This window comes from Schistocerca americana, chromosome 3 (genome assembly GCF_021461395.2).
Source record: "Schistocerca americana isolate TAMUIC-IGC-003095 chromosome 3, iqSchAmer2.1, whole genome shotgun sequence".
Classification (NCBI taxonomy): Eukaryota; Metazoa; Arthropoda; class Insecta; order Orthoptera; family Acrididae; genus Schistocerca; species Schistocerca americana.
Window position 1 is genome coordinate 687,819,403 of NC_060121.1, and position 27,752 is coordinate 687,847,154.

Consider the following 27,752-nt stretch of genomic DNA (forward strand, 5'->3'; position numbering starts at 1 on the left):
CGATTTATGGACTGATTTGTACCGTAAAATAAACTATATGGGAGTGACTGCACATTGTGTTAATTATGAAGAAGTGAAACTTGAGAATCAAGTGCTGTGCACCAGAAATTTTGAGAGTGAGATTAAAAAAAAAAAAAAAATAAATAAATAAACTTGAAGTAATTAAGATACTACGGTCGTTCGATTTATTCAGTGCTGTGAATAACATCGTGTTCGTTACAGATAGAGGTCCAAATATTGTGGCAGCACTTTGCCAATACAAGAGGCTCTCGTGCTCAGCACACATTCTTGATACTGTGCTGGAGCACACAACTCGAGGAGACGCGAATGATGAGAAGAGTGACATGCAGCGACTAATAAATTCCTGTCGAGCTATCACAACTTTCTTTAAAAGATCTGGTCTTCAGAATCGCCTTCAGAAGTCATTGAAAGGAGATATAGACACACGATGGAACAGTAAATTGGATATGTTTGAGTCTATTAATTCACAATGGTCTGAAGTTCTGTCAATTTTGTCAGAGAAAAGTCAAGATAATTTGATTGATTCTATAGGCAAGAGGATGTTGGAAGATATAATAACCTTTCTGATACCATTTAAAATAGCTTCTTGTGATCTCGAAGCCTCCAAAACCCCTATGCTTTATTTATGTGTGTTGTGGAAGTTAAAACTTCTCTCCTTCCTTGAAAAAAATGATGGCAACGTCCCATTTCTGATAGATTTAAAGAGTACAGCCAAATCTATTTTAATCAGTAAATGGGACATAACAGTAACCCATAAACTTGCAACGTTTTTGAATCCAAAATATAAAAACCTAAAATTTCTTAGCAGTGCCGAAAAAGATGAAGTTGTAAAGGAAGCGAAAAACTATGTTGCGAGAAATTGTCCACCGTCAAAAGATAAGGGGGAAACATCATCTGGAATTCCTGCAAAAAAAAAAAAACAGAAGTCTGGCATACTTTTTAATGAATCTGAAGATTCCTCAGAAGATGAATTGACGAGAGATCTTGACTTTGCGTCAGATGAAATTCTCAGATATACAAATGATAAAGTCCAATTTTCGGAAGGCATCGACCTGGTAGCTTGGTGGCATGGACGTGAAAACGTCTATCCGCGTCTTTCCAAACTGGCATACTTCGTGCACTGCATTCCAGCGTCCAGCGCGCCATCTGAGAGAAGCTTCTCTACTGCGGGACAAATAATGCAGGACCGACGCACGTCTTTGAAGCCACAGACGATTGATGACATCGTGTTCCCGCATAGTAATCTTCCAAAGTAAAAAGGTACTTGTACAGCTTCTCTTACTTCACTGTATTTTTTGGGCTTATCTGAATTAGTTACAATTTTTTTTCATCTGATTCTTTCTTTTACAGAATTTGAATCAGAAGCAAGCAGATGATGAAAATATTTAATCTGAAGCCTGTGAGTTTTTATTGTAATATTTATAGTAAAGAATTTCCTCGACATATTGTTAGTATTTTTACTATTCCCAAGAAGAACACTTAAGTAGCATTAGGTAAAAGAAGGAAATATTTAACAAACAATTTGTTTTGTTGTAATTTTCATGTTAAAGAGCTCAATTTTAAGTTTTTACTCTTCGCAACAAGAACATTCAACAGCTAACACGTCAATATTATTAAACTCGGTAATGATGATCTCATAAGTGCACTACAGTCGCCGAGCATTGTTGCTCTTTGTGAACAGTGAAACAGCCCGGCCGGAGCAGTGGCACGGCGGGCCTTGTAATTAATTACAAGTGGGACTTCAATGTATGGCTCACGGCCACCAACAAGCCGTGACTGCGATAGCCCGTGAAAGATTATTCTGATCACATTGAAAACTTACAAAATATTCAAATCATCCAAAATAATAATGTGTCTTTTAATTTACCAGCCAATTAGTAAAGATAAGGGCTGTAATTTGTAACAAAATTGAACATTTTAACTGTAACTCAGTATTGCTTAACAGGGAACAGTTATGGGACAGTGGTTTTTATATAGACATCTTGAAATCGTTTGCAGTTCCATTAAACTCTGAAAAAAGATTATTTTTTAACATTGAAAGTATTAACTGCGAAATCTACTGCAAATTTTGCCTTAGTGATTTAGACCAATGTTGAGGACGTTTTAAAGTGTGAAAAACTTTGTTTAGTTGAGAATGAAACAGACATTTCATTTATTGCTAGGTCTTAATTCGATAAATCAGCCAAAAGGTGAGGTTCGAGATTTCAATCGTATTTTTAGCTAAAGCTAAATGGACTCCTAATTTCTATAACCACTGATTTTGTTATCACTCTTTGGAAGACGAGTTATTTCTTCCAGACAACGTCAGTTATTGCTGGCAGTTTAACTTTTTCACAGGTGCGCCAGCGTTTTGCAGTGTAGGCCTAATACTGTAAATATTTTCACCTGGAAATGACGAGGACTGAACGCATAAGCTATAATATAATCATCAGCTGACATGAATGGCTTCAAAATTTGTCACATCCAAGCAGTGAGCACAAAAAAAACTGTCGGTAAATGATGCAATGTGCTAGTAACAGTTTAAAACTATCGTCATTTTCAGCTGCCTTGGCACAAGAGCAGCAAAACATAATTGTTTCTATACACGTATTTTCATCATTTAATACTATTACATTGAATTTTATTTTTTTAAATAGCGCTTCCAATCTCACGAGATCCGAGCCGCTACTGTGTGTGCTCTGGAGCGCCAATGCTTTCCTGGTTGGAATGGTCTGCTTTAGAGTAGGTATAGAGCATTTCCTGTGATTTAAGAAGTCAAAAGTAGTTAAGTTGTCTCAGAAATGGCACCCTAACAATAACTATGTCATTACATATCATAATTCTAAGTACTGTTGTCTATTACTATTAATTACTCATTTAAAACTTAAATATATGCAGATAAGGAACTTGCGGATGCGGTTTAATTGCTGCGGATGCAGATTAGGACCTTGCGGATGTGGTGCGGATTGCACTTTTCTTATCCACGCAGACCTCTAGCCATATTTTTTCGGGAGAGTCCTGCTGTCCTGTTATCTGTACCATCACTGGTAAACACTATAAGTCCTTTGCACACCAATGTCATTGCAACCCTTGAAAAGCATGGATGTCCCAGTATCCAGGCGAATGATAGCTCCTTCCTCTGGCCCACTAGGCAGAAAAGATACTCCTGCATTATCTATCCTTGTTTATCTTCTGGATGTGTGAGATAGATAGCTTGTTGAAAACTCTAGGAGTCTGAGCAGATGAGCAATTTAGTAGCACAATCACACCCTGCCTACCCATGTGGCCAAAAGATCAAACATAATTTGTGTTGAATACAATGAATTCAATAGGTTAGCAAATTTTAGGGGTATATTCAAGGAGTATCACAGTTGATTCAGTGACCCCAGTATAGACCCAGCAATGTTAACTACTGCAGAGTCAGTATACTTACACAAGCTTTTGCAAATTGTCAACTCTGTGTATCTCGATATACAGGGTGAGCACAAAGTCTTGCCCTGATTATAACAATTTATTACAGAATAACCATTTGACATAATAATTTACACTTGATGTCATTACATAGGTTAGTGTTACTAGTTTTTTTTTTTAAGGCCACTTATGTTAGTAAACTTCAACGCGTACTCCCTTGGCAGCTCGGAGAATGTCGAGGCAATATGCTAGTTCCCACCAGGTGTTTCGTAACATGTGTTTTGTCACAGTAACCACAGCAGCTTGTATCGTAGCCTTTAGTTTGTCGATGTCAGTAACTGGTGTGACCAAGACTCTGTCATTGATACAGTCCCAGAAAAAAAAGTCAAGGGGTGTAATGTCTAAAGAGGGGAGTAATGTCCGTACTGGTGGATTGGAAGGAACGGTCCAACAGCCTGGCGACCCTGCTCTCCAGACATTACGCCCCTTGACTTTTTTTTCTGGGGCTATATCAAGGACAGAGTCCTCGTCACACCAGTTGCTGACGACGACGAACTGAAGGCTAGGATACAAGCTGCTGTGGGTACTGTGACAAAACACATGTTATGAAACACCTGGCGGGAACTGGAATACCGCCTCGACATTCTCCGAGCTACCAAGGGAGCACACACTGACGTTTACTAACGTAAAAAGGTCTTAAAAACAAGTAGTAACACTAACCTATGTAACGGATAAAATGTAACTTATTATATCAAACAGTTATTCTGTTATAAATTTTTATAATCAGGGCAAGACTTTGTGCTCACCCTGTATATAATTCTGGTTTTTCTTATTGACCAGCACAGTGCATGACTAGATTCCAATATTAGTTAAGTTACACAGTTTGCACTTACAAATCTTACCTAATCTAACCTACAGTAGAGTCACTAAGTACTGCTGAGTGTGAATTTCAAGTATACTCGTTGCTCATGTTGATTCTTAACATCAAATGTACTGCAGGATGAGCATCGGTAAGGAATGCCCCAGTGACTGTGGAGTTGACTAGGCCATAAGCATGACACTATGGGAAGCTACTGAATGCCAAATGGTAACTCAGCAGTTTCAGTATAGGGGCTGGGAGCTAGGCTGAGCTTCTACGCCTTTTTCATCAGCCTCATAGTTAACAGAATCAATAAGTTTTAGCTATGATTGCCTGCCCAAGTTGTAAACTGTGCAGTCATGCTTGACTGAGGACTACTTAAAAGCCTTGTAAAACCGACGGACATGTGTTCAGTTTCCTCCCCACGATATATGGCTGAAGCACTTTTATATATTCCCTGTCATGCCTTCTGTTTTCAAATCATAAGGGTGTGGCAACTACATAAATTCCTTGTCAAAAGGGTGGCAGAAAAACCTCACTGACTTTTTAAAATGAATGTTATGTACCCACATGTAGTATGGGTAGGCTAAAAGAGTATCAGAAGCTAGCCAAGAAGGTCTAGTGATGATGCACATTCTTGGAAACCAAGAGGTCATGAGACTGGATTCTGGTCAAACCATGTAAATCTTTGTCTCCGTGATGTGGAGATTCGCCAAGAATGACACTTGGCTTGGATTCCACGTTAAAAGTTAAGTCTCCTATTCCCTATAAGGCAACTAGGTAACTAGGATAGGATAAGGACAGATGAGTCACTGAATTAGTGAGCAACTGAAAGACACACAAGGCCACTCAGAAACACAAAATAATAATAATAATAATATGCCCCCCATAGCAATTGTTTTCCACTGTCATACAGCAATAAAACATTCAACAGATATTAAAAACTAACAGTAAGGTTACAACAAACAAAAAAGGTGTACATAAGCAAAAATCAATACTATACGGTTCACTGAAAAACCCATTAATAGGCACTTATTTACTAACAGTAAAACAACAGAGATGTCTTCTGATATGATTTAAGCAAACTGAGTGCCAGTAGAGTTCACAAAACCTTTTTATGTAGCTGTGTATTTATCAGATCATCCAGTCCCCACATGTACTGTACATATACCAGTTTTTTGAATCATCGTTCTTCTGGCTGGTTCTATGCAGCCTTCCAGAAATTCCTCTATTGTGTCAGTTTCTTAATGTTAGAGTAACAGTTGAGCCCTATGTCCTCATTTATTCTTGTAAGTATTCCAATCTCTCTCTTTCCCTATAGTTCTTTCTACATCTACATCATACTCCGCAAGCCACCTAAAATGGTGTATGGTACTTTCGGTACCACTATCTGATCCCTCCAACCCTGTTCCACTCGTGAATAGTGCATGGGAAGAACAACTGTCCATAAGCCTCCGTATTGGCTCTAATTTCTCGAATTATCTCCTCGTGGTCAACACACAAGTTGGATCTTCTCTATCTCCTCTATCAGTCCTACCTAATAGGGATCCCAGACAGATGAACGATACTAAAGACTCTGGCAAACAAGTGCCTTATAAGCCACTTCTTTTGTGGATGAGTTACATTTCCTTAAGATTCTTCTGATGAATCTGAGTCTGGTGTCTGCTTTTCCCACTGTCTGTTTATATGGTCATTCCACTGAAGGTCGCTCTGGATCGTTATGCCTACATATTGTACGGCAGATGCTGTCTCAAGCTGTTTGTCATCAATAGTGTAGCTGTACAGTAGTGGATTTCTTTTCCTATGTATGCTCAATATGTTACATTTATTTATGTTCAGGGTCAACTGCCAGAGCCTGCACCAATTATTAATCCTCTGCAGGTTGTTCTGCAAGTTCTTAACTAACTTCTGGCATTGATACTTTGGTGTAGACAACTGAATCATCTGCGAACAGCCTTAAAGAGCATCCTACGCTTTCTACTACATTATTTATTTATATTGTAAACAGCAAAGGTCCTATCACACTTCCATATGGTACTCCAGATATTCCGTTAACAGCGACGTGTTGAGTTCTATCTGATCTCTGTTTGCGGAATCCATGTTGATTTTTATAGAGGAGACATTCATTTTCCAAAGACATCATAATTCTTGAACATAAAACATGTTCCATAACTTTACAACAGATTGATGCCAACGATATAGGTCTATAATTGTGTGGATCTGTCATATGGCTTTTCTTAAAAACGGGAACGACTTGTGCTTTTTTCCAGTCGTTAGGTACTTTTCATTGCTCAAGCAATCAACAACACATTACTGCTAGGAGGAGAGCAAGTTCTTTTGCATAATCTTTATAGAATTTTATACGTATCTCATCTAGTCCTGATGCCTTTCCACTACTAAGCAATTGTAGCTGCTTTTCAGTTCCGTGATCGGTTATCTCAATATCTGCCATTTCGATGTTTCATGATGATTGAAAAGAGGGACAGTGTTACAATCTTCAGGGTGAAACTACTTTGGAAGACTGAATAAAGTATTTCGGCCTTCTCTATGTTATCTTCTGTTTTGGTGCCGGTGTGGTCGCTGAGAGAATGAATACATGATTTTGACCCACTTACTGATTTTACATATGACCAAAATCTCTTAGGGTTTTTATCAGGTCGGTTGACTACGTCTTACTTCAAAATCAATGAACGCTTCCCTCTTTGCTCTCCTTACGCTCATTTTCACTTTGTTCAGCTTTTGTTTGTCAAGTAGGTTTTTAATTCTCTTGAATCTGAGATGAAGTGCTCTTTGTTTATGTAGTGCTTTTGTAACACGGCTATTAAATCATGGTGGATCTTTCCCATCTCTTAAAACCTTACTTGCAACATACATTGCTAGGGAATATTCAATGATGTCTCTGAATTTTTTCCATTTGTTCTCCACATCTTCGTCCTCATTTGATGACTGCTAAGATATTCTGAAATTTGTATCCTGTCACACTTGCTAAGCAAATATATCTTCCTACCTTTCTTAACAATCCTTGCAGGACCCATCTTCGTACGTGCTGTCGCAGCCTTATGATCACTGATACCTTCCTCTATGTTAACTAATTCGTTAAGTTCAGGTCTGCTTGTTGCCAGGAGGCCTCAGATGATACCCTTGCGAGTTGGTTCTCTATCTGCTCAAGGTAATTTTCGGGCAAGATATCCTGAACAATGCCACACGAATCCCTGTCTCTGGCACCAGTTTTGATGGTGTAACACTCCCAATCTATACCCAGGGCGGCCTCCACCACGGATGAGACCTCCCGGCAAACATACCGAATGCACAGTGGAGCTCTTTCCCGCTTTGACTGCTATCTCCCCGAGAGGCTCTATCACCTGCCTAACATTGGAGCTCCCAATGACAAGTGTACCCACCCTCTGTACTTGTCCGGACTGGCAGGAAAATCGACCGCTGGCCCAACAGGATATGTATCCCGTGCTGGCTCAGAGTTATCATCAACATTGGGTAGCACCTCATACCTGCTGCTAAGACATAGGAAGCCAGGTGCATGGCCTGCTCCCTCGTTTGCCCAGTGACACGTGAACCCTCTACTGTCTGCCACCCACTCGGTAGTGAGGACGGATCAGTCAGATGTTGCATATCGAAGCCGCAGCGACATCCAGATCACCATGGGTTCCAGTGGCACCAGAGGTGTCACAGGTCTCATCACTGGCGCCCTGACATCACCGCAACTTAGAGCATTGGCTATAAGCTTGTTGACCGTAGCAAACGCAGCTTCCAGCTGTTTTCGGACAGCAGCCACAAAACGCAGAGTCCCTAGCAGTATCATACTGTGTATAAAATAGATATAATATCTCAAATGACATTACTGAGTTTGAAATGTATACAAGATATACAAAGGAGAATAAGGTAACACTAAAAGTTGCTGTGCAGATTTTTCATTGGACTCCAAGATCCAAAGCTATTAAACAGAAATAAACATTGTAACATGGAAGTTATTTCCTGATGTGTTAACACATCCTATATCCTGTCTCTTCTTCTTGTTTGTGTTTTCAATAAGTTCTTTATTTTCACTGATTCTGCAGAGAACCTTCTCACTCCTTCCTTGTCAGTCCACTTGATTATTAACATCATGCTATAGCAACACATATCAAATGCTACGATTCTCTTCTGTTCTGGTTTTTGCATAGTCCATGATTCAGTACTGTAGAATGCTACACTACAAATGCATATTCTCGGAAATTTCTTTTTCAAACTAAGACTTAAGTTTGATACTAGTAAACATCGCTGATCAGGAATGCTCTTTTTGCCTGTGCTAATTGCTTTTTATGTCCTTGCTTTGTCGATCGTATATTATTTTCCTTCCAAAGCAGCAGATTTCCTTAGCTTTGCCTATAGTGTGGTCACCAATTTTTATGTTAAGTTTATTGCTACCTCATTATTTTTGCCTTTCTTTAGTTTACTCTCAATCCCCTGCATGTGTTCATCGGTTATTCAATTTTTTTCGTTTTTATCTTCCTCTTCACGGTCCCCTCATGGACATCCAAAGGGGGGATTAATCTGGAATATTTTGCCAATGACACTCTTTCAATTACAGGCCCCATGCCTGTGGTACACAGTGTGTCTTTACTGGAGTGGTTTCCATTTCCTTCTGCAGCCTTATAATGTTGTTCATGGCTCATTCTTTCGACCCTCAGGAGCAGTTCACCATGCCAAGTGCAAGATATTGCTCTCAAAATCTGTACATCCCATCACCCTCTCCGAAAAGGTCATTGGCAGAACAAGGACGATTCTTTACACCGAGAGTCTTGAACTATCAATGACAATCTTTATTCAGAACGTAAACAGTGGCCAGGATCGAACCTGGAACCTAACATGTTTTGATTGCTATCAAATACACAGTCTGACAGTGCTTTGACTTATGCTGAAACCTCTGGCCATAAGGATTAAAATATCTGTCACATTAATCTCGATTTTGTCTTTCATTACACTGTCCCAGAAATTTATCGTCTACACCATGATCCTCGTATCTCTGAATATTGTCACACCACACGAAAATTTTGTATGTGTGTAGGTCAATGCACCAACTTCCTATGTACCACTACTTATTCTAAATGAATACTATACATAAGGTCACAAAGTAGTAGCCCTGTTGTAGGCTGCAGTAAATACAAACTATACTCAACATATTGGGTACATGACATCTTTGCCATCCTAACCCTCCTCTCTATGTAACTCACATGGTTAATTCAAGTAGAGGTCTTACATAAGCATTATAAAACTTTACAGTTAACATACTTCCTTCTTCTGGAAAAACAGGACTTTTATGGTGAAGAGTGTACAACGTTCTACATGAAATCACTGCGAGTGACAGTTGTATAAATGGCAGAAACTATTAGTATTTTTCTTTCTTGACATGGGTTATGAAACAAACTCTCTGTCAATTATAGTCCTACATGTCTGATAGACTGGATCTCATTTCTGAATACAAAGAGATAAAGATTAGACTTACAAATTACATTCAATTATTCCTTCTCTTTGTATAATGCTACTCATAAAAATCCATTGCAGGTAATGTTACAGTCTGGCATAGCATTTATGGGAAGTGCTATCTGCAATGGTTTGTTGAAGAGTCATTCCAGCATTTATGTGCATTGTGGCTAGTTCCAAAATGAAAGTGGAGGTTCTTGCACTAAAACACAATGAGTGAGTGGAACACACATCAGTGTATGAGTGTGTTTCGTCTACTTCCGATGAAGGTCTTGTTGAACGAAAGCTCACTTTCTAACAGTCTTTCTGCTGTGCCTATCCGTGACTCAGCATCTTTGCTACATGGTATCTACTGTCCTTTTCATAATATTGTAACGTTCCATCTGAATTTTCCTTTCTAAGAAGCAATAATTATGATAAACTGATTACTGTAAGCTTTGGATCCTTAAGGGCTATGCTGAAGTGACTACAACAATATTCTCTAACAGTGTGACGGAAATATTCTGTTGGTTGTGATCACTATGTAATCAATATCCACGTATAGGAAACATGCAGCAGTCCTCAGCAGTTAGGAGGCCTCTGTCAGTTGAAAAAGTCTAACAGACAGAAGAAGGTTCTGCTGCTACGTAGTTCACACAGTAGAGGTGTGGGCCAGCAGTTGCTTCATGCAACCATTTCAGCATCACGATTGGCGTCATCTTAATGCGACTGTTAGGCGCATTAGCATGGGCTGGAGAAGGCACTGATAGCAGACGGCATGCGTCACATTTCAGTGGTGCCAGTTGAGTCTACCAGCAGATGAGGTTTCAATAGGCATGCCCTGCACCTGAATAGGTTTGTGATGGGGAAGGCTGGCAAAGCTTGTAGGTGACAGTGTAAGTGGGTGGTGGTGGGATCACTCATGGAAAAATTCCTGTAGTACTTGGTGATAGAGCAGCATCTTTTTTAGACTGAAGGCAGCTGATAGGTATAGCTGTTTAAAGAAGTCCCTCTAACTAAGTACTCACCTTCAGAGGATGTAATGTTTCCAAGCAGAGAAGGAATTAGCATATTTCATCAAAATATAAGAGGTATTAGAGATAAAGTTAGTGAACTGCTTATAGATGTTGACTCTGAAATTATTGATATATCGGAGCATCACTTAAATAATTTGACAATTCAGTGGCTTCCTTTACCAGGACACAGATTAGCTGGCTGTTTTTCAAGGAGTTCCTTGCAGGGTGGGGGCGTGGCCATGTACGTAAAAAACAGTATTCCATTTGAGTCCATAGACATAGTACGGCACTGCACTGAACAAATATTTGAATGTTGTGCAGGGAAAGTTGAATTTGGTGAAACTAAACTTCTAACTGTTGTTGTTTATAGGTCCCCTAACTCTGATTTCAGAGCATTTTTGCTCAGGCTAGAGAGGGTTCTTGATTCACTTTATAGGAAGTACCAGAAATTCGTTATATGTGGTGACTTCAATATAAATTTTGTATATGATTGTGCAAGAAAAAGGATGTTGGTAGATTTCCTAAATTCATATCATCTGATGCAGGCTGTGTTCTTTCCAACTATGGTGCAGGGGAATAGTATTAAAGCCACAGACAATATTTTTATTCATTCTTCATTACTAGATGGGCATTCTGTTAATAAAAGGGTGAATGGCATCTCAGACCCTGATGCACATAAATTTTAACACTAAAACGCTTTTGTACTCAAACAAATGTCACATATAGTTACAAACTATGTAGGAAAGTTAATCCAACAGCAATAGAGAGTTTTTTAAAACTCGTCAAGTAACAAGTGTGGCAGGATGTTTATAGTGCTGATAACATAATGCTTTCCTTAACATATTTCTCACACTCTTTCAGAGTTGTTGTCCATTAAAACGATCTAAAGGGGATACTAGCAGTAAAAGGCAGCCTGGGTGGCTGACTAGTGGGATAAGGATATCACGTAGAATGAAGTGGGAATTATATCAAAATATTTGAAATAGTCACAGTCAAGCTACAGTAGCCCATTACAACAATACTGCAAAGTGCTTATAAATGTTATGAAGGCAAAGATTATGTGGTATGCAAAAGAATAGCTAATTCACAGGATTAAATTTAAACCATATGGTCAATTGTGAAGGAAGTGTCTAGTCGGCAGCACAAGGTCAACGATATAAAGTCAGTTCAGTTCATAGTAAAAATATTTCATGTTAGCCCTGTATTTAGCCATATTTGTAATTTTTCCTTTAGGAATGGTCAGTTTTTTTGAACAATTAAACTACTCAGTAGTAAAGCTGCTTAATAAAAAGGGAGAAAGGGATAATGTAGACAATTTTAGACCTATTTCTATGCCATCAGTGTTTGCTAATTATTGAAAAGGCTGTGTACGTAAGGATAATTGATAATTTTATATCACACGATTTGCTATCAAATGTACAGTTTGGCTTTAGATGTCGTTTAACAACTGAAAATGCTATATTCTCTTTCTTCTGTGAGGTACTGGATGTGTTAAACAAAAGGTTTCAAACACTAGGCCTAGTTTTTGATTTAACTAAGGCATTTGATTGTGCTGATCACAAAATATTGCTCCATAAGTTGTACCATTAAGGAATATGGGGAGTAGCTCACAATTGGTTCACCTCTTACTTTAACAGACAGCAAAAGGTCATTATTCACAATGTTGAGAATGACTGTGATGTGGGATCTGAGTGGGGTACTGTCAAGTGGGAAGTGCCCCAGGATAAGTGTTGGGGCCACTCCTGTTCCTTATTTATACAGGGTGTTACAAAATGGTATGGCCAAACTTTCAGGAAACATTCCTCACACACAAATAAAGAATAGATGTTATGTGTACATGTGTCCAGAAACGCTTAATTTCCATGTTAGAGCTCATTTTAGTTTCATCACCTACGCTTCCACCTACGCTCAATGGAGCACGTTATCATGATTTCATACCCGATACTCTACCTGTGCTGCTAGAACATGTGCCTTTACAAGTACGACACAACATGTGGTTCATGCACGATGGAGATCCTACACATTTCAGTTGAAGTGTTCGTACGCTTCTCAACAACAGATTCGGTGACCGATGGATTGGTAGAGACGGACCAATTACATGGCCTCCACGCTCTCCTGACCTCAACCCTCTTGAATTTCATTTGAAAGCTCTTGTCTACGCAACCACGGTACCAAATGTAGAGACTCTTCGAGCTCGTATTGTAGACGGCTGTGATACAATACGCCATTCTCCAGGCTGCATCAACGCATCAGGGATTCCATGCGACGGAGGGTGGATGCATATATCCTCTCTAACGGAGGACATTTTGAACATTTCCTGTAACAAAGTGTTTGAAGTCACGCTGGTACGTTCTGTTGCTGTGTGTTTCCATTCCATGATTAACGTGATTTGAAGCGAAGTAATAAAATGAGCTTTAACATGGAAAGTAAGCGTTTTCGGACACATGTCCACATAATATATTTTCTTTCTTTGTTTGTGAGGAATGTTTCCTGAAAGTTTGGCCGTACCTTTTTGTAACACCTGTATAAATGATATGCCCTCTAGTATTACGGGTAACACTAAAATATTTCTGCTTGCTGTTGACACTAGTGTGGTAGTAAAGGATGTTGCGTGCAACATTGGCTCGGTTTCAAATAGTGCAGTTCATGATGTAAGTTCATGGCTTGTAGAAAATAACCTAATGCTAAATCACAGAAGAATCAGTTTTTACGGTTTCTAACACATAATTCAACAAAACTTGACGTTTTAATTTCACAGAATGGGCACATGATAAGTGAAACAGAACAGTTCAAATTTCTAGGTGTCCAGATAGATAGTATACTGTCATGGAAAGCCCACATTCAGGATCTTGTTCGAAGACTTAATGCTGCCATTTTTACTATTTGAACATTATCCGAAGTAAGTGATTGTTCAACACGCAAATTTGTCTACTCTGCTTATTTTCATCTGCTTATGTTGTATGGTATTATATTTTGGGGTTACTCTTTCCATTCTAAAAGGATATTTCTGTCTTAGAAATGGGCGGTTCGGGCAGTAAATGGTGTAAGTTCACTAACCTCTTGTTGACCCCTGTTCATGAGTCTGGGTATTTTGACACTGGCCTGTCAATATATATACACTCCTTACTGTCATTTCTTGTTAACAATATTAGCTTATTCCCAAGAATAAGCAGCTTTCACTCAGTTAATACTCGGCAGAAATCACACCTGCATTTGGATCAGACTTCCTTAGCTCTCGCGCAGAAAGGTGTGAAATATACTGCTGTATCCAGTTTCAGTAAGCTACCACTAGAATTCAAAAATCTTAGCAGTAATCCAAGCGCTTTCAAATCGCAACTGATGAGTTTCCTCATGGGTCACTCCTCCTATTCTTTCAAGGAGTTCCTTGAAAAATTAAGCTGATTCTTGTTGTATCGTTGATTGCGTTTACTTAAACTTATGGCTTGACTTTTTTCTTGGGTTCATAAACATTTTATTTTTATCTGTTATTACTTTTATGTTGTAATTTCATGTACTGACACATTCCATGTTCTTGGAGATTTGCTCCTCGATTTGGTCCTATGGAATGTGGCATGAAAATAAATAAAATAAATTACAGTACCTTACCAGGTTTAAATAATTCAAAAACTGCAGAAACTTTCATTTGCATGACAATATGTTTCAACAAACTGTGCTTTCATCTTAATTTCTAGTTTATTGTATCTACCTGAATGGAAGCAACATTAATTTGTTAACATTGTGCAGATTGTGGAATACATCACTTTGATGTAAGATCCATATTCCACTCCAGAAAGATGTGCAAACTAATATAAATGTTTTTTAACATTTTTCTGTACATATCTTCAGTTAATTCTCTCTATGTTTGTGCACCAAATCAGCCATTCATTACACTGATGAAAAAAAGGATCAAATACTTGTGAATTTCATCAAAGAAGACTTCTGAACACATTTTCTTCAACTGGTAGTTGAGATTGTTTTTATTAAACTGTTACAAACATCACAAGCCAGCAATATTGTCACATATGCTTAATAACACAATAAAGGTATAAAATCACAAAATAAATAGTAGGTACAAAATAAAATCTCTCTTGCAAAATTTCCTTAGATGAGAGGACAGAGAAATTGACATTTAAAAGGGAGCAAGCACAGTACGTTTGTACATTAGGGGTTGGGGATAAATAAATAAATAGGAAACAGGCAACTTATAAAAACTATTCCAAATTGCCCATACAAATATTTTACTTTGCAATGTGTCCGTACAGTACTCTCTACAAACATGACATTGGAAAAAAAAGTCTTCATATGATAATTCTTATGGTAACTTACAAGAATTAACAAATAGTGAGGAATTTGTTTCTGTTAAGCTTCACACTGCAAAATGTCAAAGGAAGCCCAAGACCTTAAAAGACTGTAAAATGCCAAACTCAAACAGCAGGAAAGAGAAGCCGATCCACACAAAGAAGACTAGTATACAATGAACATAAAAGTCTTCGTGCATTTTCCCTTCATTTTTGTTTCGAAAGAGAAGCCGATCCACACAAAGAAGACTAGTATACAATGAACATAAAAGTCTTCGTGCATTATTCCCTTCATTTTTGTTTCCATAAGCAATTGCTAAAGACCTCTCTTTCCAAAGATTTAACTTTTATACATGTCTCCATACCTCTTAAAACATTATTTCCTACAACAGATAAACGCATCAGTGGTACACAAGAAAAGAAATCCTATATTTGTATATACTGGATAAAAATACCTTTTTCAATGTAAGTTTCGTGACACTGCACTTGTAAACAATCAGCACATTCATTCGTGTTAGGAGGAGGAGGAGGAGGAGGAGGAGGAGGAGGAGGAGGAGGAGGAATGATGAGTGCCTCAATGACTTAATGATCAAGAGGGGTGGTGTTATTCAAGTTTAACTCCACTAAGGGTAAGTTAAATTATTTTAAATTACTGCTTCTCTTTAATACGCTAGCAATTAGGAATGGTAATTTACAAATATGTCATTGCACCAAAAAAGTCCCACTGAAATCTCTCATCCCTGAGCATGTAACACTTCCCAAAAGCATCACTGCTCAAGTTTGAAGAGCTGATTTACATTTTTATTACATAAAGATCTCAGAACACTTAATTTACAGAAGGTGAAATCAGGAACACTTTTGGGAATGTTAAAATTGATCTGTAAATGAAGTTGACATGGATGGTAGAAGACATGTGTTAACAAATGGATTCAGACAATACTGAGAAATACAAGGTGGAATACAAATAATGGAAGGAGTAAAGGTAACCTAATCATATAGTTGAGGTTGAACAACCGAGAGGTACAACACTACTGCGACAATCCACCTTGGTGATAGAATGCTACCATGGGTGTGTGTATATGTATGTTTTCGTTAATCAGTCAGCTCTGAAGACGGACACTGGGTGAAAGCTCAGAAACTATTTCAATCTTGTTAATGTACATTCAACCATTCATGTTACCTGATCCCTATTTTGAAATATCTGTATCTCCAATACTGTTTCTTATACCTTTAACTGTTTCAATCTTTACACACAGAAAACAACTCCAATAAATGCCGCCAGCTCTTAACAAGCTGTTCAAAGTTCAATTCATGTCTTTACAAGTGTTTTCCCAATGTTTCACTGTCCTAGGGTAACACATTTTTCAAGGAGGTTCTCTCAAGTAGCGAAAGTTTATTTGTAACCATCCTGTAGATTGTGAATATAGGTCAAGGCTTGATGAAAATGGTATGAAATTCCCTGTGTTTTCTGACAGATGCCCAGTTTATCCTTGCCTTTAACAATTTTTGTCTTTTGTAAACTATAAATCTGTGGAAAGCTCACCAAATTTCCATCGAATCTCCACCGTGTGCAAGTATAAGCAGAAACTCAATCACTGAATTACCAACACCCATCCCTATCTACAAATGTGTTGCTCTTTAGCAGGTGTGAGCAATCAATTTCTCCGGTGCAAATGGAAGTAAATAAGTGGAGACTGTTTCATAAAGTTGACAGTGGGCTAGGACTTGAACACATACAACTTCCTTTTGAGTAGACTGTTGTTCTCAGAAAAAGTAGAACTTTTGAAATATTTTTTAAATCACTATGACACCACAGACTCAAGGGTTAAATATACCTACCTCATAACAAAAGTCCATCAACAGCTAAGTTATTGTAGACAATGAAACTGCAAAGGTACAAAGGATGATCAGACTTGAACCTGGGACTTTTCCCCTTGTGCGCAAGTGCTCTTTTGACTGAGCTATCCACACACAATCCAACTTCACTGCTTTACATTCACCAGTACCTCATCTAATATATTTCACAGTTTTAATCTGCAAGGAAGTGTCAGATCAGTGCACACACCACTGCAGAGTGAACATTCATATACGAACTATAACAGGTTTGCACAGGTGTAACTGTGATCACTACAAAAGAAAGAAGGAGATGCTTGAAACTTTATGTACAAACATAAAAAATGTGAACGATAACACAAACCATACTCGTCAATGAATTTTTCAATGAAAGAAAAAATGTATAAGTGAAGCAGTAGTAGTAGTTGGATTCTTACAGTATACAGATTGCAGAGGGTGAATTGTATCCTTTCTTGCTATGAAAAAAGGAAGAAGATGAGGGTTTTAAAATCTGATCAATGATGCCTTTGGACTGTATACAAGCTTAGATTTTGCAATGATGAAGAAGGAAATATATTGCACCATTGTCAGAGGAAGCATCCCAACAATTGTCTTGAATATTTTAAGATAATCTTTGTAAACCAAATTTGGATGGCTGGAGGGGTTTGAATCCTGGTCCTTCCAAATGTGATTTTAGTGCCTTAACCATTGTACCAGCTCAGCTGGTTTTCTTGCAAAATTGAAATAATTAACTTTTCAGTTTTATCATACTTGAACTTCAAAACTGATACAGGGTTCTAAAGTAACGAAGCTGATGGAAATCATGTTCACCAAGATCCTTTTCTTGCTTAGAGTTTGCAAATACTTGTAGATTCCTATGGTGTGTATGAAAGGCAGGGTGGGGGCAGGGAGGGAGGGGAGGGGGAGGGAGGGACAAAGGGGGGAGGGAGACAGACAGGGAGATGGAGAGGGGGAGGGAGACAGACAGGGTGATGGAGAGGGGGAGGGGAGAGAGTGAGAGAGGGGGGAGGGAGGGGGAGGGAGGGAGAGAGAGAGAGAGAGAGAGAGAGAGAGAGAGAGAGAGAGAGAGAGAGAGAGAGAGACTGATTATGCAGCACTGTCTTTGCTTGACTGTGACAAATAAGTATCCACTAATACGTTCATGCAATTTTTTTTTTATTTGCTGTAAAAATCTAACAAATTCAAGGTGAAACTCCATAATCTGAAATAATATGTTTTTTTCCTTTGTTAAATACTAGGAAGCAGCAAGAACTCATTAAATAAGGAAACTAGTCACTAGGCTTCCAAAGTGAGCCATAAAATGCATGTTATGTTATTTTCTTATAAAACATTCCCACAGGATTTGCTTGAGAATCTTTTACTTTCAAAGAATTTAGCATTGTTACAGTGAATATGACACATCAAAACAAATTACTAACTGGAATAAAAAAAGGTAAAAACAATATGCACTTTGAAGTGAGATGTTTTAAATGTACACAATTTCTACATAAAAATTTGTCAAAAACTTAATGCAACTTTTTGCAACTCTACTTCAATGTTGACCTATATGCAACCGTGTTTAAGTCATTGAGAACCTCCTGAAGTAGACTGGGAATGGGGGAGGGGGTGGGAGAGGAGTTGCAGGAAAAAGAGGAAAAACTACTTTGCAAAATGTGTGTCACTCAATCTGTGTATGCAGTTCACATTTTGTGAATGATGTAATGTAAAGTAAAATAAAGGTCACAATTTACAATATATTTTTCTGGATATTGTTATATAATGAAAGACTTAATGTTTCATTAATAAACTGTTATCTGGCAGCTTACGGAGTATTTACTTGGTTTACATGCTTTAGTTAAATAAGAACAGTTGTGAAGCCTCAAAGACCACCACACCTCAAGCCTTTCTATTATGCCTGTGTCCTTACAACAACTTCTTGCAGTTACTGAAGCTTATATAACAAAGTCTTCTCAACTATAGGAAGATTATGATAAAGTGTTAAATAAATTCAATCATACAGAAGTAACAAAACATTGACTGGATTTCTAAAAACAACACTGCTTTTTTGTGTACCACTGAAATACTTAACAACATTGAAATTTATTCCTAATGAGCTGCAGTTCATTTTGGGAAGAAATGCACAGGTTTTACCAAGCAAACTCAGTTTTATAAACCAATAAGCAAATCTATTTTATATCTGACCATTTGTTCCTATCATATCATTACACAAAAAACAAATTCAGGATAAAAATAAACATGAAAGACTTCCACACATTTCCACACAACAAATGCAGACAACACGCAGGTACTTAATGGGTTCATGCAATCCCATTGATGTAAGTTTTTGGGCATTTTTAACAATGACAATTGTTTGCCCTTTGCATTCTGCAATTGCTATAAATAATGTACAATCATTGTAAGTTGCTACTTTTGTGTATACAATGAGAACTATCCACACCATGAAACAGAAGCTTGAAACACCGAAGCAAAGGACTGGGGCAAATTGAAAAAAACTCATCTTCCAATAAAAATGAGTTTTCAAATGCTGGCTATGTGCAACATCAGCAGCATTTGACATAAGGCACATGACCTTAGATATTTTAAAAATACTGAACCATCTATCTTAAAGACAAATATTCTTACCTTTTAGAGCAATCCTGATAAGACTGCTATGAAAAAACTGCAATAGCCAATTTCTCTCTCATTACTGCCATGCATATTATGAGTCATTTAGCTGTCAAGTAAGTCACTGTTACACTGCAAAAGCAAGAAATTCCTGAAACCGCATGCTGTACTTGAGAACAAACCGTAACACGCACACACATTTCAAGAAGTCTAAATTTCAGGATATTGTATGATCTTGTGCATCTAATAGTGGGTGACTGTCATCGTCACTTGAGCAAGAATCATTTTCTTGAGGCGCCTCTGCTGATGCTGCAATAGAAATTAATAATACCACTAATCATTCACACACAACATTACAGGAGGCAATACACAATGAAACACATGAACGACACTCCTACAAGGTAAACGGTACAATTTCGACACAAGAGATGCATGCACACATGCAACACACTAATTCCACTGCCAAATGCACCACATACATACAAAACACTTGTCTTTACCAAATGCATGCATTTATCTATAAAACAGGTGCTCCAAAGAAGCCACACACGAATTGGATGTTTCCTTAAGCTACCTAAGGAAAAAAGAAAAACTTTTTATTCTGTGCAAATACTATCATCTAGAATTAAGGTATTTAAAGAACAGATGTACTGTATTCTTGCACAGGTATGCGGTAGATTTTATAAATGCACAGCATAAAGTTACTCCCACAATACATGATATCTCAGAAATTATCACTCTACAAAAATTATTAAAAAGTTTACAGAAAGTTTTCACACTTTGTATTGATTGACAGCTAATTGAAATGCAAATTTCGCACACAGACAAGGCAATACCAGTTTTACACATACCAACTTGATATGAGTAGCAAGATGTGTGTTCTCATGTCTGAATACGGTCAGTACTGACTGAAATTAAAAACCTGCTACATAAAAAATGATTCTGTAATTTGTAACTGGAATAAAAAAAATCTTAAGCAACAGAATAAATTCAGCAGTGCTCGTTTATTTGATGTCCTGGTCAGAGGAAAACATTGCGGCTAACTCAGAAATCCTACCAGCTGGTCACATGAGAATCAACAGTGCAGCATCAATGGAGCTCATGCTTCGCGTCCAGCACTACTGCCACAGCAATGATTTGACCAAGTAACATGGTCATGTGTACAGCATCATATCAGCGTATCGTCTAGGCTGAATTTTAACTGTCAGATCCGTATATATCGAGTTTGAGCTGTGCTGATCTCCCAGGTGTGAAATGAAGAAATGTAGTGTCTATCAGTAAATATTTGGATTCTCTTGGGATCGACTACTTGCACTGGTGATGGCCTTAGACAGTGACACACAAACCTTTCTTGTACCCTCTTTGGAATAGATTATGTACCACTGATAAATAGCTGGTGGAGAATGGGCTCCACTGACCTTGGAAAGACTATAATTACAATTGTGCTGTATTTATTGTTTGCAGAAATTCTTCATTGGACATAAAATTAAGCAACCATATAAAATGAGTTTGAAATTTATGAAGAGGTGCCAACAATATCCGCAGCTCATATAACAGCAAAAAATGTAATTGCTGAAGGGCCATCCCACAGTACCTACACAAGTAACTCAATCACATGTGATTGTTGCTCACATTCAGTAACTTTCACCGTCACTCATTTGATGAAGATAATCAATGAGAACATTCCCAATATCCACAGCAAATGTTTGAGATTCTTGTTTGAAATCCTTTATGTTTACAGTATCAGTGAAAAACTGATATCAGCCACATTACAGTAGCACCTTATAATGATGTCAGGCTGCATGGGAATAAAAATGAATATACAGAAAATATAAATGGCTTGTAGTGATAATTTGTCAAATGTGTACTATATAATAAAATGCAACACCTAATGGTATATAGCTAATTTTTAATAATGTTTCTTAATATGAAGCAAACACTACCACATGCTCACCTTACACCAGTAACTATTTTCCCATTAGATGGTCGTAGGAGACTTTATGACTAAGAGTAATCATCACACACAGATGTTTCACTATTATACTTAGGAAACATGTGAATGCAACGAGTACTGTATGTACCATCTCTAGTGAAACAGCAAAATCTCGAAAGCTGGTATAAATAGTTTTCTGTTGCTTATTTCTATGTGCCACGTATCAGTTAGTTCTAAGTGACTAGTTGCCTTTTCTTTATTTTTCGTATTATTCCATCCAGGAATTTACATTTTGTTATGAATGCAATGAAGTGTGTGTGTGTGTGTTTGAGGTTTACGGGCGCTAAACAGCGTGGTCATCAGCTCCCAAACGCATAAAAACAGGAACAGATGCAGTGAAGGGACTAAGACGAACAGCGAACAAAGAGAACGGCTAAAAGACACAGACCTGACACAGTTCCAAATCCTCACATACAGAGGCAAAACAAGAGGAGAAGGAACACACTAAAAAGGAAGGGAAACAAGGAAAAGAGAACAGAAACCGAAGGGAAACAAGGAGGTAATCGTGACTGGCTGACCTCTTACATAAAACCTGGGTGAGCCAGTCACCCAGCAGCACATTAAAACCCTCTCCCTAAAATCCGAGGCAACAAATTGGACAGGACACAAAACCGTAAGACCTTAACTACAGCCGTTGCGTCATCTTGTAAAATAGAGGGCAAATCCGGTGGCAAAGAAACCACCGCCCTCTGGTCAGAGAATAAAAGACAGTCAAGTAAAATGTGGCGGACAGTAATCTGGACGCCACAAGCACTGCAGATTGGGGGATCCTCCCGCCGGAGTAAAAAACCATGCGTTAAGGGACTGTGCCCGATGCGGAGGCGAGTGAGGAGAACCTCATCCCGCCTGCATGACTGGTAGGACGTACGCCATGGCCGCGTGGTGGCCTTGACCAGACGCAGCTTATTTTCACCGACTGCCAGCCACTCCTCTTCCCACTGACGCAGAACGCGAAAACACAGGAGGGAGGTAACAGCATGGAGGGGGACGGCACATGCAACAACGTGAGGGAGGGATCATGTGAATGCAATGAAGACAGATAAAGAAACAAAGAATATACTTCCACTTTCTATTCCTACATTCTATCTGACATGTATTTACTGATTGCCCCTTTACAGGCCATTCCAACCTTTGCTGATTCTTTCATATGTAGTGAATTTGGCTTAGTCATTAAACTTCTGTTCATTGATTGTTAGCTGGCAATTTAACTACAGGACTACACTTTTTAAAAATTTTAACACTAATGTGTCTCAAAGTTCAATGAAATTGGTCATTTATTTATGGCAGCTCAAATGTCTTCACCTTTCTCCCTGCATCAATTTCATTCCAAAATAATCACGGACGTATTTCGGGCTCTTTCAGTAACATATCTCGTATAGCTTACTCTTATATCAGTAATATTTTTAAAAAATCGAAAAAATGTTCATACAACACATAAGGCAGGCACATACCCCACACACCAGTAAAATTTTAAATATTTAAATATTATACATAAGGCCTGCAATATGGATAGTGTCACTCTCTTTTTAGTAGGCCCACAGCACTAACAGTTACAAATCTCTGCATCTGTATGTCTTTGCACTCATTGTCAGGAACAATGTTAAAGAAGGTATTGTCAGGGAAGCAATTACGAACATGATACCGGAAGTAAGACAAACATTGATTCCAAGGCACAAACTAGCAAGAACATAAAACTTCCACAAAGTGAATGTCCTAAATTTTTTAAGAAAGTTCCTTTCTCTGCTTGATCCACACCATTTAAAAATTTCTAAATAAAAGTATAAAACTGGATGTCAAAAAACTATACCTTCACCTATTCAATCTAATGGAGTTCAACAGTATGGACAATGTTGATTTTAGTATTGAAGATTGTGGCTGTACTCTTTCACTGTTATGAACAATATTGATTTTAGTATTTAATATTGTAGCTGTACCCTGGGCAACACAACACCTATGTACATATGAAAGGTCTATTTCCTGTAAAATGATCACTGGAAAGTAAATAAAGATTAGACTAAAAATTCTCATAACACAACATAAGAGGTGTTACTTGTTTCTACATCTGCATTTTCTCCATGAAAATTTCTGTTTGATGTGTGATGGAATGTACCAAGTACAAAAACAATCCATCCTCACTATGAATGTTAATTCTTGATATGTATAATATTCATACTTGAAACTGCTCTGGAATGTAAGGCAGGTATTTACATAATTTAGCTTTTTCATTTTAGAATTTAAATTCTTATCACACCCCTATGAAGAGAAATTAAGTTTACACTTAGATTATATTATGTTTAAGAAAAAACTGGCCAGAACTTTGTGTTTCATAAAATAACTCACATAAATTGTGGGGAACACACAATCAGACTAACTTCTCCTCCTTCCCCCATCCTTTTGGGGGTCACGTTTACCCTCTAGTCCACATCATAATAAATGACAAAGGACAACAAATATACTACTGAAACAATTATTGAAAATGGTGGTATGTATGATATTTTTAGTACGTAATTTGTATTCTGATAATATATTTGACATGATCATGCCAAAATTACAAGGACACTAGACTTTGAAAGGCTTACAACTGACCTCAAAATCACAGTATTCAGAAAAATCTTTTGTCTATATAATTACTCACAGAAACTTAACATTTATGAATATGCAATGAATTCAAGGCAAACAACAATATTTTGCAGAAATAAATGATCTTCCAACTCATAACAAATATACTTCAACTGAACTATACACTACACTTAACACATGTCATATGATGGTCAAGAAAATATAACATATAATAATACACTTATGTGCAGAACTCAAGGACAAAAGTAAATTTTGCATCACGTGTCACAGCCAAGAAACAAAGATCGATGACACTTGGAGAATACATAGAAAGAAGTGCTACGTTATAGTACAGAAGATAAATGAAATAAATACCAATGAGATGTAGATAAATGACACTTTCATTCAAAGACAATAATTACATTAAAGTCACTGTGTTTCATGATGGTACCCTGGAATTCATGAAAGGCGGGACATGATTCTTAATAGAGTGTGTGATCACTGCAGAAAGCAATGCACACTATGCAACGTTGTTCCATGCTGGCCACAAGATTGATAACGAGTTCTTTTGACAGCTGCTGGATGGTCCTTGGTGCACGTGAATGTGCTGCAAAATGTCTCCCCAACACACTCCACACATGCTCAAAGGAATTTGAGTGGGGGGAATGGGTAGGTGAAACCAGTCATTTGCCAAATATCCTCTCATTCCAAGAACTCCTTCACCTACACAGTTCGCTGTGGTTGCACATTGAAATCCATAAAAATGAAGTCATGGCCAAAAGCATCCCTGAAAAGATGGACGTGGGAAGCTACTCTGTCACAATAGCATTGAAGGGTAAGTGTACCGTGTTCAAATATTTGGAAGTTCATACACCCATGCAACATTATATGTGCCCTCAGGTAATGCACCCAGGAACATGATCACTTAGGTGGTCTCAGTGTTATGGTATGGTGAGGCGTAATGTTGCATGGACATAGTGACCCCCAAATCTTGTAACATGGTATACGCACTGGTCAACATTATTGTGACATTGTACTCCTTCCCCATGTGAGGCTCTTCAGGGGTATATTTCACCCTAACTTCATTTTTATGTGGGGCAATGCACAACCGCATTGAACTGTACAAGTGGAGTAGCTTTTTGAACAAGAGGATATTTAGTGAAGGGACTGACCTGGCCTGCCTGTTCCCATGGTTTAAATCGCAGCAAGTGCTTGCAGGTAGCATTGGAGAGTTGTATTGCAGCATAACAACATGCAGCAATGGCCATACAGCAGTCGTCAACTGTGTAGGTAGAGGAAAGGAACACCTTCCTATAAGAACTCCCTATCAACCTGGTAGCCAGCCAAGAACATAATGCAGAAAATGCACTGCTGTCTGTGGTGTTAACACACCATTTAGAACCATGTCCTGCCTTTTGTAATGCCCTTAGGACCATAATAAATCACAGTGAAGTCAGTACCATTACTGACCTTAAGTAAAACTGTCATTTGTGGGATTCATCTTGCTGCATGTTTCTCACAGTTAGCTCCCGTGCTACACTGTAGCACTACTTTCTATGTACGGGGCAAGTTTGAAACTGGTGCACAAGGGTATAAGTACATTGATAATAACTAAAAATGGTTGCAGAGAAAAGGAAGCAGAAAGATGGTTAGCAAAAAATATGGAATAAAAAGAAATAATTATGAAGGAGCGAGAGAAGGAGGGTGTTGGGAAGGAGTGAGAGAGATGGAGGAGGAAAGGGGAGGGAGGGAGAGGGAGTAGGGAGGGGGAGGGGCAAGGGGCAGAGCCTTTGGTACGAATTAGTGAAAGATTGAAATAATGACAGAAAGGAGAGGAAAAGAGAGGCATTAGCTGCCACGAAGGGATCACATCACTAGGAGAAAATTGCTGAGAGGGAGTTTTGGATACAGATGTGGTGCAGCTAAACTGTCGTGTATACAATGACCTATTGTTTGTCTGGCAAGACTGTGCAACGTACTGCTCGCATTTGTTATCAGTATCTGTAACACAATTATTTAACCACTGATATCTGAGCAATTCACAGATTACACCTACAGTGTGCAGAAACTGTTTAGAAAAGTCCATTAAGTGAATTTGCAATTGCGAATAAGGACAACCATCCGCTGTACGTAATTAGAAAAGTAGGTTGGTGTGAAGATAAATGACCTTTACCCAAGAGGTCCTATCACAGATTGTCTCCCATTGATTTCGTCTGATCTATGATTTGACTCAACCAGTAGGGTTATTTCAGAACCTAAAATGGAATTTGAACTATGCTACAATTTTCAACAAACACATTTTCCCACAGATTAAACTCACATTATGAAGGGGGAAGAACTTTTCTGGCAGAAAAATCCTGCGAGGCTTTTCTTGGTTTGGTAGGCAAATTTGAATGTGCCCACATCTTTGATTGTTCTTTTGTCTCAGGGTTCACGTACTTAATCCAGGTTTCGTCACCGGTCACGATTCTGTTTAACAATGGTTCTCCTTCGTCCTCATAACGTGACAGAAAGTCTAATGCAGAGGCCATTCTTTGAGTTTTGTGGTGGTCGGTAAGAATTTTGGGCACCCATCGTGCACAGAACTTACGGTAACCCAATCTTGCTGTCACTATCTCGTACAAGAGAGTCTTAGAAATCTGTGGAAAACCAGTAGACAACTCAGACATTGAGAAACGTCGATTTTCACGAACTTTTGCATCAACTGTCTGAACGAGTTCGTCAGTCACCAATGATGGTCTACCACTCCTCTCTTCATCATGAACGTTTTCTCGTCCACTTTTAAATAAACGTACCCATTCACGGACAACTCCTTCACTCATAACTCTTGGTCCGTACACGGCACAAAGCTCACGATGAATAGCTGCTGCAGAATATCCTTTGGCTGTAAAAAACCTTATGACAGCATGCACTTCACATTTGGCGGGGTTTTCTATTGCAGCACACATTTCAAACTGCCACAAAAACTAAACTAGCGCAGGTACGACGTTCACTCGACCACGGCTTGATGCCGACTGACCTGTTGAGTGCGTGAACGCACAGATGGCGTCGCTACTCCCCCCACAACCCGCACTGTGACCAATCGGAGGTTACTTTCTGAACCGCCCTTGTATATTCTATCAGAACTTTCCTACATAATTTTTCACAGCTCAGGTAAGACTGTATGTTCTTATCACACAGCTTTCAACTTTACCTGTAACTTTCTCTGCTTAATGATAAGGTATACAGGTTATTAAAAACAAAGTATCAGATATTTTGAGGGATGGTATGGTCCATTCCATGAACAACGGCAGTTCACGCATGTCGAGGCATGGATGGAGATTGCATTGTTGACAAAGCGACAGTTGCGGTATGCGCATGTGCATGCTTTCTGCTTGAAGAAAGCATATATCTTGCTAATTATAATTATCACTTGCTTATGCAGAATTTATCACTTACCACCAAAATCAGTGATGACAGTTCCGAACAAATGGAGATGAAATTGGGTAAACAACTCACTGCCACTACATTTAATGCTCTCATTAGCTAAGGCATTCACAGATGAGTGCTCAGAACACTACTGAACACTCACTCGATGTCGGAGAATACGTGACGTAGGTGCACATAACAAGCCTAAACTTGGCTGCCATTATTTATGAATCCAACTGCAGTACCCACCAAAACATGAAAAAAGTCCCATAAACAAGGGCTCTAAAATGCAC

At 38.4% G+C, this 27,752-nt stretch overlaps 1 protein-coding gene across 3 annotated transcripts in view; it reads right to left on the bottom strand.

Moving 5' to 3' along the window:
• Positions 1–17,936: 17,936 nt before the first annotated feature.
• Positions 17,937–27,752, bottom strand: part of LOC124606676 (cholinephosphotransferase 1) — a 179,663-nt gene continuing 169,847 nt past the window's right edge. For all 3 annotated transcript variants that reach the window (XM_047138692.1, XM_047138691.1, XM_047138690.1), the window contains one exon: positions 17,937–19,808. In XM_047138692.1, the coding sequence (XP_046994648.1) occupies positions 19,717–19,808 (92 nt within the window). In that variant the 3' untranslated portion in view covers positions 17,937–19,716. The remainder of the gene's footprint in view (positions 19,809–27,752) is intronic.